We start from the raw sequence: 13,678 nt of genomic DNA on the forward strand, positions 1-13,678 counted from the left end.
AAGGTTCCGATTACGTTCGTTGTAGATCGGTCCCGTAGAAATTCCCTGCGGAATTGCAGATTCCCGAATGTCTACGCCTTTCTCTCGTAAGCCAGCGATACTCCGCCCTCCGATGACTGGCAAGGAAGCTAGAAATGGGGATGGTAAGGATAAAACCGGCCCATGGTGACATAGGATGGCAAAGGTAGCGGTGAATTTTCGTCGGACGTCGCGGACACGAGTTTCGATGTCGGTGGGACCTCGTCAAAGCGCTCTCGCGCGACATTACCGGAAATTGCGGACGTTGCCTTTCTCCAGTCGCCTGGATAGTCCAGTTGCGGCACGAAATGCACGAGTTTTGCGGCGAATTCGACAGCTTGTACGCATACACGTGCAAAGCTCCATGCATGTGCAGTTGGCGTCTCCAACTTATACAATCGTCGCAAAAATAGCCTGGCTCGATGTGTATACTGTGTCTGACTCGTGACTGCATTAATTAAATATATGTTCTCTCCCTCTGTCTGTCTGTCTGTCTGTCTGTTTGTTTGTCCGTCTGTTTGTGTCTCTTTCTCTCTTTGTCTCTCGAGCTTTCCTTCTAACCGGCCGAATGTTCTCCACCTTTGATTGTCCATAAAGTTCCCATTGTGGCGGACCAAGCTGTCTCTGACACCGGAACCTCGTACCGCGCTGCGATGTTTGACGAATCCTTGTTGTTGGTTCGTTAAACACTGCGATCGTTCCTGGCCTCGTAGTACTTGGGACTGAACGCACGATGTTTCGAGCACTCGTTGTTTCGTGTTTTGATTGGAAAATTATTTGCTACACTCGCTTTGATCTTAACGATATTCGCATACAAAATAATTGGACAGGTTTTCTAGCAACAGGATTTACAAGATAAAATTGCGTCGAAAAGATTAACTTTACTTTTTCAACATTATTAGCAAAGTTTGAATCGATGACTTTAATGGCTCTTCGAAAATTTTATTTCTTTTTATATCTGCAAAATAAATATGAATTTGATAATAATCTATAATATATAATGTATATTTGTAATAGATTTATAGGCCTTCTGAAACACTCCGAGTTGACGATAACGTTAAATGTTTAACAAACCTGTACGAATTAATTATATTTCAAATAAAATTGAAAATGTAATCAAAATAAACGTAGATCGAGCCGTTTCGTATCGGTAATTAAGATTAGTTTTAATCGTTTCATTGAAAACAGATAATCAGAAAATTAGACGCAAAGTTCAACAATCGCATATACTAAACGGTGCAATAGCTCAATAAATCAAAAGCAGAAACGATAATACGCACTTATAATGTCTTGATGGTAGAAAGGTTGCGATGTAACAGGAAATCTGGATCTCTGATAATAATCCTTTTATAGAATCTGTGTAATCGACGGCTACTTGCGATGCTAATTCCTTGTCCATCTGCTTCCTAATCGGATTTTCCGTTCTGCATGAGCGAGAAGTTTGAACCACACTGACTCATAGCCGACTGCGACGATCCAACCTGCATTCCTGCTGAAATTGCTACCGTGCCTTTTTCTTGCCGCCTGTCTTCCCGAGGACACACCGGAATTGCATTTGTAATACTAGACGCTGACACCCTTTCACAATGGTCGGAGCGTCTTCCATTTCCTTTGGGATATTAACATCGGTTGGATGCATTATTAAATACTCGACGTCGTGAAGATCATCGCTTGAACGCGTGAATATATCGGCGACGTTGGTCTTTTAATTAAACGGAAATGAATATTGTATAAGGAGTGGGTCACATGACTGTTTTAAATCATAGGTCTCTTCCCAGAGCAATTAGCTAAAAATAGGAAACAGGAAAATGACCGATCCAAACGATATTACATTTGTCGAATGATATCTTTTGTGCGTAGAGCAATAGCGTCTTTTTTAAAAATAGAAGTACGTACGTATCCGTCTGCGTAGATCGAATATTCTCGTCTTTCTACGTAAAAAGATATCGTTTAAAGCGTTTAAGGTGCTCCAATTATATTTTCTGTGTTAGGTTGGTGATAGACTATTTTATCTCGTTAGTATGAACACAGGAACAATTTTACAATCGACGAAGAGAACAATTTGTCTCTTCATTTAAATTGTTTAAAACGATAATTAAATTCGAGTTGGATAAATAGTTCGTATTGCTACGCTGGTAAAGACGTGACTTGTACGACACTTGCAACCCATTTTTCAAAATACCGAATAAATACGTCGGATAAATGAACACGTAATTACATCCAATTTAACGTAATTATGCCTAGATAATTTATGGCGAAAGAAGATCAATGTTTTATACACCAACATTATCGTTATCATCTTAACACGAACTAGCAAAGAATTAATAAGTAACAAGTTCCATTCCCTTCGAACATGGACTGTTGAAATTTCGTTTTTCGTCTGGAATTTTAAGAAATGCCTGTCGACGATTCGTCAAAAGGGATCATCGTTATCCACCGCACCGGAATGAAATCCACTGCGTTGTATTAATTTTGTCGATTTTTCACGAGGGAAATCGCACGGTTATTTAGTTAGGCGCGCGTCGCTTGTACATGCGCAAGATTAAAAGATTGACTGTCGACGCGAGCAATATCGTCGCGGATCGACGCTGATGTTTGGTTCGGCAAATCGTTCCGATGATAAAGCGTTGTAGATTCGACAGGCCGAAATTCCATGATCGATCGAAGCTTACTTTTCCACGGGGTGAAGCAGCGAGTGGCGTGGAAAAACCAGCGCGGGCATATACGCGTGTATCGATTTGGTTCGCGCGCTCTTTCTTCTTCGACGTTTCCCACGTTTCTTCTTTATGCCTGGCCAAACGAGTATCGTTTTTACAGCGTCGACCATGGTAACGACCACGGTCCTCCAACGTTTATAGTAATCGTAATTCGACTTTTGCCATTTCTAGGTACTTGAACGCTGTGCGAGTGGTTTTCACGGAACGAATCCGCTCGATGGACAAGGAATGTCATAAAAACGAACGTTCCATAGACCGCGATGAAACACGTCTCTATTGTAATACTTTGCAATGCCACCCTCGCAACAAGCTCTTTATCGCTTCCCATAACGAGCTCGTATTCTCATTACGTTCGTCGGGTGCCACCGATCTGTTGCCTCGTTCGATCCCTCGTAATCCTCGATGCGCATTTAGGCAGGCAATAACGAAGAACGATTACGTACTGCCACTCCTCTTTCCTGGTAAATGGCTAATTCTGTTTTTGATTTCAATGATGGCAACAACTCTTTTTATTATGTAGTTGCGAGCTGCATTTAGGAAGATAATAAGAAAGGACAGTTACTCGCTCTGACCATTCTTTCTGGTTTTCTCAATGACGGCAACTTAGATCTCCATGAAAACGTCGTTTTTATTATTTCTATCTTTATTATATCTATCCTATCTATTGGATCTCATAGCTGCACAGAAATGCACATTTGTTACATGCTGGTCTCTCGTGTGTTCGTTCCGTTTGTGCGATAGGTTGCGATAAGATACGAATATTCAGCGAGCGATACGTTTAACGAATTATTAAATTGTTAAATTCAACTTTGTTTATAGAAATTTATCTCGAGTCAGTTATATCTTTTTATTTAATGTATCTTTCGTTTAATGTTTGCATGCACTAAAAGACGAAAAAAAGTTTGTTCTTGGATTTGAAATATCAGATAATACAAATATTAGAAAATTATTAACGGAATTTAGAGGTAAAGAAGCGAAGAGATTCAATGCGATTGAAAATGATAAACGAGGGACTCAGACTCGTGATTACAGCAGATACGTGTGCCGTATTACCACGGAAATGGCGCAATGACGTAATATGCATCTATAAATGGCACGATAGTAAAAGGATACGGTTAAAGAAGTACAACGAAAATTAAAAAATTAAAACATTTACCTGACTCAAAGTCAAAGAAGATAGCATATAGTGTCCTTGCGAGAAATGTGAGAATAAAGAAAAGAGCGCTGCCAAGCTGTTAATTCAAACGGAACAGAGTGAAAGCGAAAAAAATCTGAATTTTATACGTGTTCCGTTTGAAGTTATCAACGAGACGATCGTTTGAATAATCTTCTTGAAAAGATTTAATTCCTGAAATAATTTTTCAGAAGGATTTAATTCTTTGATCTATATTCATCTCGACGTTTCCTTCGTTTTTGGTGTAATTCGACAATTTGTCTAATAAAGGTCAGCGTTTGCATATTTATCATGGATTTGTAGGCAAATTTTCAATAAAATTGCCCGATCGATAAATAAACTCGATGGATTAATAAATAATACGGAAAGTAAGAAAATTATTCGATAAATAAAAATTTGATCAATCGTAAGTTCGTCTCATTGACAGACTATTTCGCTGTTACTATGATACAAAATAAACGATCGTCCTACAGATCGTTTACAAAATTCGCACGTCGTGTTTCAACGTTGAGAGAGATTTAACTTACAGATTACCGTTATTATCGTTGTTAAATTATCTTGCCAGTGAAAAAGTTCGAAATCTCGATCGATCGCGCTTCCTCGTAAAATTTCATCGATTCCAACGACTATCATCTTCTATCCGCTTTCGCATCATCCGGAATCAAAAGCAAAGCGGAAACACGAGCAAAGCGGACACAGCTCTTCGCCACTGCTCGCGATGGATCACCCATAGCGACTCTGGTCCACACGAGCAGGTAAACAAACACGAGGTTCGCGGAAAGCGAGCACGCGATGGAAGGCGACCGAGAAAAGGGAGAGAGACAGCGTGGAACGCAGGAGGGAAATGCCCCGGGGTGGCTGGTGCGCGGGCGCGGCTTTGCGGGTCAGAGTGCGCCGGGTATATAACCGGGCGGTTGCCGTCGTCCTTTAGTCTTGCGCTTATCGTCGTCGCGACGACCCGCTCGAATTTGATAACGGCGCGGTAGTCGCGCGCTCGTGATCGCTTCGTTCCGAGAGGTTGTTTCGCTGATGGCGCGGAGTGCATTTCCTGTTCGGTGGTTCCGCTCGTGAGGGCTAAGGTTTCGTTCGTTCGTATCGATCTTGATCCTATCGGGAGAAATTTCCTTTACCAGAGAACCGACGTAACGACCTGGTACCACTAGTTATACGTATTTGGTTCCACGAAGATTATACAATTCTTTCGAGTGGCGCTTGTACATTTCTAAACGGTGCGTCAACCTGTTGTAACTGTGTAACGCGGTCGTCTTCGAGGCGTGTAAACAGAAGTCTGTCGGGAGTCGTGACACGAGACGAAAGTGTCGTGGAGAGGTAGAGAACGAGCTAAACGGTTGTAACGCTTGTCAAACCGGTTTCTCGACGAGAAGAAACGTGGATCTCTAGTACTGTTCTATCGAGGGTAGAGAAGGCTGAAAACTGGATCACGTTGCAACGGGGCTGCGGCCAGAGATTCGTCGATCTTCGGGCGAAATGTCGCGGGAGGAAGGAGCGTGGGAATTGAAGGGTACGAAAGGAGGAAGAATCCAAAGGCTCGAAGGGTGAAACCGAAGAGAAGAAAGGAAGGACAGGAGAAGAAAAAGGGGCGTCACTGCAGGGAATTCGAGGGTCGTGCGCGCCTCCGGCCAGATACCACCGCTTCTATAGATCTATATGCATAGGAAAGTCGCGGCGATAGAAGTAGCCCGGACACGATGGCGTGTATCTGGGTCATACAGCCGTCCTCTCTCTCGCGCGCGGGCGTGTACCCGCGTGTTATCGGTGTCGCCGCTGATTCTCCATAATTTTAGAAGATTCGTTCGTCCAAACGAAAAGAAGATAGGATCGTGGACTGGTCGTGAGAACGAATGCGTCTGGAATTAAAAAGGAAGAGACGAGAGAAGGAGGAGCGCGCGTTGTTCTCCGACTCGTCGACACGGTGCGTCGATATCCTCCCGTGGTGTTACATCGCGATTCGGATCAAACAGCCAAATCGCTAAGTTAACGAGTCGACTGTTAGTACCTTTCGCTTCGTCAGCGCCTCTGTACGAAGAGCTGCACCGAGTATCGAATGCTCGTGAAAACGGGAAACAGGCAGCATGCACGAAGCATCGTGAAGAAGGATCTTGGACGTCGATATTCGTGAGAGAATTAGCGCAGAAACGGTCAGGTTGAAACACTTGGGGAAAACGCTTCGTTGCCACGAGTTGTACACGGTTTCTCGACGGACGAGATCCACGGAACCGATGCACGCAAGCTCGTTTCGACCTCTTTGTTCGTGCAAAAGATAGTGTATCGTGGTGATCACGGTGGTTCGAACGAAACCCGTATCGGCCGGTTGTTTCGCCCGGTCGCCGGAACCGATCGGTTGAATCGTTCGCGTAGGTCCTGCAACGCGTCGTCGGACAACTCGATCCCCGTAACCGTAACGAGCTGTTACATCGTTACAGCTGTGCAAGTGGGGAGGGGGTGACACGGGGAAGAACGCGACCGACTACCCTCCCGCGGGGACAATCTCGACCGAACGAGCACCATGCGAGAACTATTATCTGTGGAAGAGCAATCAGTTTGCGCGAAACCCGTTTCTCTTTAGAGCGGACACATCGGACGTGCCGGCTCGGTAAATAACGAACCTCCGCAGTCATTTATCAAGCTCGCTACGAGGCCCACCAATGCTCAAAGTAGTCTAGTCGAAGTAAATGGAAGAGTGCAACGCGAGCCACGGACAGGTAGTATCGCGCGCGCCACCGCTTCCTGTTGGATTTCGCTAGAAAAACAGAAAAGATAAAACCTTCGAACCCCTGTTGCCTGCTCTATCTGTCGGTCTCGATCGATCGTTCCGTGATCGCGTGGCGTTCGCTAAAATGGAACGTTTACTGCTTTAATTACGAACAATCACGAGGAACAGGTCGTGACAAAAAGCCCTGTTTTCGACTTTCGTGTCCCCCGATTCTACGCGAAAAAAGAAAAAGAAAAAAAAAAAGAAGAAAGAAACGAGAAAATATCCGGTCGATGTCGTGGTCGTTGTCTTTGAGGTGTTTGAGATGCGATCAGCGATCGAGTCGTGTGACGGTGAACGGTGGATTCGTTCCACGAGGATTTATCAGCTCGGTAGATAGCGGCGTATGAGAGCTAACTTGGCTCCATGAGAGTGATTATACCCGACGATCGCGGCAGAACGTTTAGCCTGTTTCGCGCACCAGTGTAGTTCGCGTTTTGTGAATCATGAGACGACGAAACAACGGTTGCTGTTGCCAGAACAGCAAGAGGGCCGGTCGTACCGGGTGCAACGACTCGGAGGGAAACGAACCGCCCGGTTGGTGCATTTACGCGACAGTCGCTTTGGTTGCCGTTGGTTGTTACCTGAACGCGTTAGGTGGTGATTTCGTGCACGACGATATACCCGCTGTGGTGAGAAACAAGGACGTGCTCGGTCAAACACCGTGGACTAGTATTTTGAAGGACGACTTCTGGGGGACCCCTATGCACGATATCAACAGCCATAAGAGCTACAGGCCTTTGACGACGTTGACGTTCCGGTGAGTCAAAGTGCTTCTTATATGAATCTTTCTTTCTCCTTGTGATTCACGACGGTGAATTATTCGCGATGTACAAATATTCACGAATTGTTATTCACGATGATTAGATCAATAACATTTCGCGAGCGTGACGAACACAGCGTTGTAAAAATTCCAAAATATGTGCTCGATTTTTGTACTTTGGCGACCTTGAACTATACCCTGAACGTGTCATAGGTTATCGAACTCGTCTCTACAACCGTCGATTTCGTATTAGTTCTAAAAAAAATAACGGAATTTCGTTCTCTCTGATTCTGCTCGTAGATCTGTCGTTTTTGCAATCAAAGCAGCGGGAATTAATAGCGCGAACATTCTATATAATTAAACGATAGTTTCAACGCTCTTGATAATATAACGATAATGCGAGATTTCGTTATAGAAAATTACAAAAGTAGTCAAAATAATCAAATAGTATTTTTTCATAGAAATTTTATGGATTTTCAAAGATGCATCTCTGAAGATTCCGATGCATTTCTTTCGTACAGCGTACGTTTTACTTTAAATTTGTTCATAAATCTTTCATTTCGATTCCTTTCGTACAAAATCCATGCCTTGATTGTCAATAGTTCTAGCGTTCAGAATAATTCGAGACGATTACACGCGACATTAAACTTGTTTCTCGCTCTTTAACGAGTATCAAGATACAGCGTACGTGCACACGAATAATTATCATAATCGAAGTTGACGTGAATACGTTAACTTTCCTTTGGTCGCCCAAAGCAAGTTCGAGCGTTCTCACCTCGCCGAAGGAGATTATACCTTGAGATGTTAGATTATACGTCGGTGTTTCTTATCCTATCCTTAACAGCATAGTTTCTGTCACCGCGATAATTAGTCTCACGCTATCTTCCGGACGAATATTCCGACTATTTTCGAAAGGCGAGCGCTTTCTCGTCGAAATAAAGCCATTAAAAAGGAAAAAAAAAGTAATCGCAAGATCGGAAACGCGAGGTCGATTAAAATCTCCGCAAGTGGCTCGCGAGCAGCATGGCAATCAGCGCCGGTATTATTAAAACGAATTCGCTGTGCGCCATTCCTACAATTAGTAGACACTTCGCTTGGTCCACAATTAAAGCTGCTGACTCAAAATAAACCGCTGTGAGCGTGCTCGTTCCGTTGGCTTATCGCGAATGGAATAATTACACGTTGTAAGTTTCGTTGCAATCTCTTTTTCGTCGCTAGCCAAGCCGGTATGAGGCGCGATCGCGCGAAGATGATCATTCTTACGCGACGTTTTAAGGAAGTTCTGCGTTCGCAGTCACTGCAACCGGATCGTTGTCCCTGTGCGTTTTAAATACACCGCGTTTAAATGCATTAAAGCGTTTTTTAAGCTTTTGGCTTTAAACAATCGCAAATAGAACGCTTCTTTAACTTTTTTCTTTTAGAATTCCGTAATCTTCGAAAAAAGTTGACATCTAATTCTGTTATTTAAATTTGCTGTACAATGTTGGATTTATTCGGCTCGTCCTTCATTTTAATTAAATGCAGCCTGTCCAGCTAATTCCGTCGTGTTCTCTCTGTAAAGACATTAAGGATGAATCCGACAGATGTAAAACTTGAAAGTTTTATTCGTTGATGCTCCAGAAGAGCAAAGGGACTTTATCGCTGACAGCGATTAATGAGACTACTACGTAGGAAGATTGTACTCCAGTTATTTATGAAAGCTTGTAGGTTGAAGTTAGGTGGAGGAATATATGTTGGATTGTCGGAGGCTCCTTTGTCTACACATTTACAGTCCATAGCTTACGAAATAATTAGTAGTAAGCATCGTACTAAACGTATTATATTCCTAGCGAATATCTGCGCATTTTAGAATGGCAAAAAGAAAACCTAGCTATTTCTCGATTAATTAATCGCCTCAACTATATACGATCTGCGTTCACCCGCGAGGAGACAAACAGAGGAAGAAATGAAACGACGCTTTCCGCTATCGTAACCGTAACAATCCGTAACCACAGAGTCGCGTAATCACCTTGCAAGACGTCGCGATACCGTCCCTGGATAGACACGACATCTGTATCGGACAATTTCTCGAGCGGTTCCGTGTCCGTATATCGATTCGCTGGTTCCGAATGGCGAACGGAAAATTGCGGATGCGTGCCCGGTATAGCAGGATCAAGCGCCGTATGGTCGTCGCGTATAGTCCGCGTTGCGGCGGCGGTATGGTTACGGGATGGGTGACAAGAACCTGATCACGAGAAGCTGGTGGGCACACCGGCGCGTTACAGCGTATCCTGTAAACGCGAGCAGACCGCTCGCTTTCCGCCTAGCGCCGATTTGATGCATGGATACCAGTTTGCCACACTCCGCGCGCAATACTGCATATTGGCTGGTATTGGGCGATCCATCATACCGCAAGACACCGGCACATCGCTCATTCGCCTTAACGCTCCAGATGCCGTTGCCAACTTCGACGTGGAGAGACGGCTGGCCTCGTACATTCTGCCGCTAGAATGAACGCGGCAGGAGGGGCGACGTTTAAGGGTGGAAAAGGGGCGGGACGAGCGGGAAGGGGTTAGCATTGCACTTCCGTGTTTCGCGCGTTGCCGGAAGTGGAACGCATCCATAATTCCGGAGGCTCTAAGACGAGAAGACTACGGCTGCCGGCGGGTGACGGTTCGTTCGTCTTGAGATTACGGGATATTAACGATCGGGAGCTAGCGTCGTTTCCAGCTAGTTTGCGCGAGTGCCTTCTAATCGTTCTGTCCGTAATTATTTTTTCAAATAGATTTATCGTGGATTTCGTTTAGCGATGTCTTTGTTCTGTTACCAACGTTCGGACGTTGGCGTGTTAAACGCAGGGCTGAAGATAAGAAAGTTTCGTTGTTTTCTACGGCACAATGCGAGTTTCTGCAGTTGCTAGTCACGGGCCATGGTCTTTACGGCTGTTGTACTTTCGATCGCTAGGTTTCATACGTTTTGATCGTTGAACTGCAGTGTAAATAGCAGGTGTTTCAGTTTGAGGCGAATTTCCCTGAGAATAGGTTTTTTGATTTCAGTGACAGATTATCCTACGTTGCGTTTTCTTCTCTTTTTCTATATATCCGTGTCGGTATTTCCAACATGGTTATTACTATATTTGATGCATTTTATCATTTGTTTAACAGCTAGCTAATTTCGAAACGAACGTACTACGTACTACGTATACGCTCAGGCAGAAACGTTTAATATCTCTTAATAATAAAACTAAAGGCAACGAGGATATTTATTTTGTTTAGTCTAGAACTTGGATGAAGGAAACTACGACGATTATTTCCACCGAAACAGTTGCAACCCGATTAAAGCAAAATGAGAAGATCCAACTTTAAAATATGCCACAAAGTCGGACATTCTCCGAAGGTTTAAGTTCATGTAAAAACCGGACGGCTGATGACTCTTGCGCTTCTGAAAGCACGAGCTCGTTCACATGGCAACTGGAACGCGCGTCCAGAAAATACTAGTAACCAGAAAAAGAGTATAGCGTATGTTTATAATTACTCTTTTCATATCTCGCAGGGCCTGGTGTCGATTACTCTCTTTCGGTTCTAGCCGTAGGGCTATACACGGGTCAAAGATTCCGAACAATTCAGTTTCTTCGCGTGCCAGTAACTTCGCCTACATTCATACACGTACACATAAATACATATGCATGTTTCATTCGCTGTCTTTTCCTTGTTATTCTCCATGCCTTTGATCCCTTTATTGCAGAGAAAACTTTGACGGCGCTTAGAATATATTTTGCTTTTCAGAATTTCGATTTCTGTAGAAATGAAAACGTATCGACGATCCGGAAAATTCTGAGTGCAAGCTGGTTGACCCGTACATTTCACTCTCGCAATTCCCCCAGCAAAGTATCTCAGGGGTTTCCGAACGTTTCTCGCTAAAGCGGTCATCAACTCGGCTACGTGTAATGCACGGGCGCGCGCGTGTTTGCACGATTACGCTTGCCGTACGAACATGAAAACCACCTTTCGCAGATTTCTGACCAACGAAACGAGAATATCTCCACTAAACTCTGGTTCGATAACATGCGATTTGGTAGAATCGATCCCTCCGCATGAGAAACGAACTATTCCAACTTCGTTTCACGTAGCAATCGTTCGTCGAATTGACTTCTCCGCGGTGTGTGAGCGCCAAATAGTTTTAGGCCTTAAGGCCAGTTGCCGAGCAATTGCTACGAGTATGCTTTCGTGGTAAAATAAGCCGATTCTTCAAATGAAGCAACTTGTCATAGCGTTATTGTACGATTCAATTAATTTTCTCCTAGCATTTTATTAGGTTGGCAAGTAAGTGATTGCGGATTTTGCCATTAGGTGGTATTGACAAATTCCGCAATCATTTAGTTGTCAACCTAATAGTACAATTTAGTACGGTAACCAAAGAAAGTGTTCGAATACTACTCGATAGAAAAAAGAAACTTTTCTGAGTAAATTATGCGTTGTTTTGAATTTTTTGATCTTGCAAACGTTCACGACGATTAGACGACCGCCTGCACGGTATAAATAATAGTTTGATAGCAACGAAAGGAGAACTACGATGCAACAGAGAATCTAGTTTTCGTACATTTCATACGCTTTAACTGTAAGTTATATTCTTTCTTATAAAGTTGATAGTCACGATGATCCGACACGACGATGGCAAGCTAATAATACTGTTTACGTTAAACATCAAAGCTTGCAGAATTGCCTCCACTTAGTCTTCGTTACGGTAGCATATGTTGCGTGTGGTAGCGTATAAAAGAAAAAAATCGTACAAGCCTCATGAAACATCGACTTGAAATATTGCCGCGATTTTTATCTTTGCTCAACGTTGTCTCGTTTAATAATTTAAGCTCTATTTACTAATATTACGCTGCGCGTATTTTGCCGAGTACGCTGTACTATATCACACGATAATGTTTTATAACACAACGCGCGCAATTGAGCATGGGGCCAATCTTCGTGTAAAAATAAATTGAGAATAATAGAAATTTCTTTACCTAGGGCTTTCCCCGTCTCCGGGGAAATCGATTTTAAACGGTTTCTCGGTATAAATATATTTGACTGTAACGGAGAATTTAATTTAAAAAGGTAAAACATGTATTAGTATTAGAAAAAGTAAAAGGTTTAGAGACTTTTATTGTGCTATTTCTACGGAGAGTGAGAAAGGTTCTACGGGCAGTGAAGAGGAAGAAGAAAGTCAGGCTCAGGTTGCGAAACAGTTCCAACAATTTTAAAAATAAACCTACGATTGTGTACTTTTTGAGAATTCAAAGCGAACGAAATCTAACGTAAATTTTCGAGGTATGATAAATATTCAAGTTCCGACAAATTATGCGTTTGTTGAGATGCGTAAGTGTTAGAAATCTGAAATAAACGCTGGTCGCAATCCAGCGAGAGTCTTGACCACTATGCAAGTAGTTAAATAGCGGAGGAAGCTCGGTTAGATTCGCGTTTGCAACGGCGAGAAGTTTCCTGATTTCGAGTGTTCGCTGGATTATCGCGTTCGTAAATAGAAACGAACGGGAAATTGTTCCCGATTCTCCGATAAGAAACACAACGAAGATAGGATCGAGCGGCGTTTTGGCTAACAACTTTTAGTTGATGCTATCTTTTATTTAGTCATTTGCGGTAATGGAACGGGGAACATCGTCAGGAAATCATTTACGTCCGAATAATTAATTAATCTTGTTTTTTAATTTGCAAGCCGCGTCGCTTAACCAGAAATTAAAAATTGTTAGGAACTTTTCGTTCGGAAAGTATCTGGAATTTTGAGCCATTTAGTTTGAAAGAGCACGATTTCTTTTCATCGAAAAGTAATTAATTTGTAATTAATTAATTTCCTGCATTTTAAAAATTGTCAAATTTTTATTCAAAACAATTTCCTTCATGTTGTACTTCTCGATGCATTACTGACGCACGTTTTTAAGGGTATTAATTTTATTTAATTAATAACAATGAGAAGTCCCAACGGAAAGAATCTTTAGGAGGAAGGAAATTGTCAGGTGAGCGTTGAAAGTGAAAATCGATCGGAAATAAATCAGTTTAAGGAATATGGGCTATGAGGTAGAACACCAACGCTTAACTGACATAATTTTTGAAAGGTTTCTTAGCCCTTTGAAACTCTCAAACATGTCGAGGAAAAGAAAATTATTATATTTTGAATAAAGAAAGTACGAATTATTATCGACATAATGGTACGTATATGTGTAATGTTTCTAATCATATTTCTATAGTACT

General features: G+C 42.7%; 2 protein-coding genes across 6 annotated transcripts in view; one reads left to right on the forward strand and one right to left on the reverse strand.

The window, feature by feature from the left end:
- Positions 1-13,678, reverse strand: part of LOC122568327 — a 117,447-nt gene that overhangs the window by 8,276 nt on the left and 95,493 nt on the right. The window lies entirely within an intron of this gene.
- Positions 4,866-13,678, forward strand: part of LOC122568315 (protein O-mannosyl-transferase TMTC1-like) — a 273,776-nt gene continuing 264,963 nt past the window's right edge. For all 5 annotated transcript variants that reach the window (XM_043727930.1, XM_043727928.1, XM_043727931.1 and 2 more), the window contains exon 1: positions 4,866-7,442. In XM_043727930.1, the coding sequence (XP_043583865.1) occupies positions 7,129-7,442 (314 nt within the window). In that variant the 5' untranslated portion in view covers positions 4,866-7,128. The remainder of the gene's footprint in view (positions 7,443-13,678) is intronic.

Source organism: Bombus pyrosoma, linkage group LG6 (genome assembly GCF_014825855.1).
Source record: "Bombus pyrosoma isolate SC7728 linkage group LG6, ASM1482585v1, whole genome shotgun sequence".
NCBI lineage: Eukaryota > Metazoa > Arthropoda > Insecta > Hymenoptera > Apidae > Bombus > Bombus pyrosoma.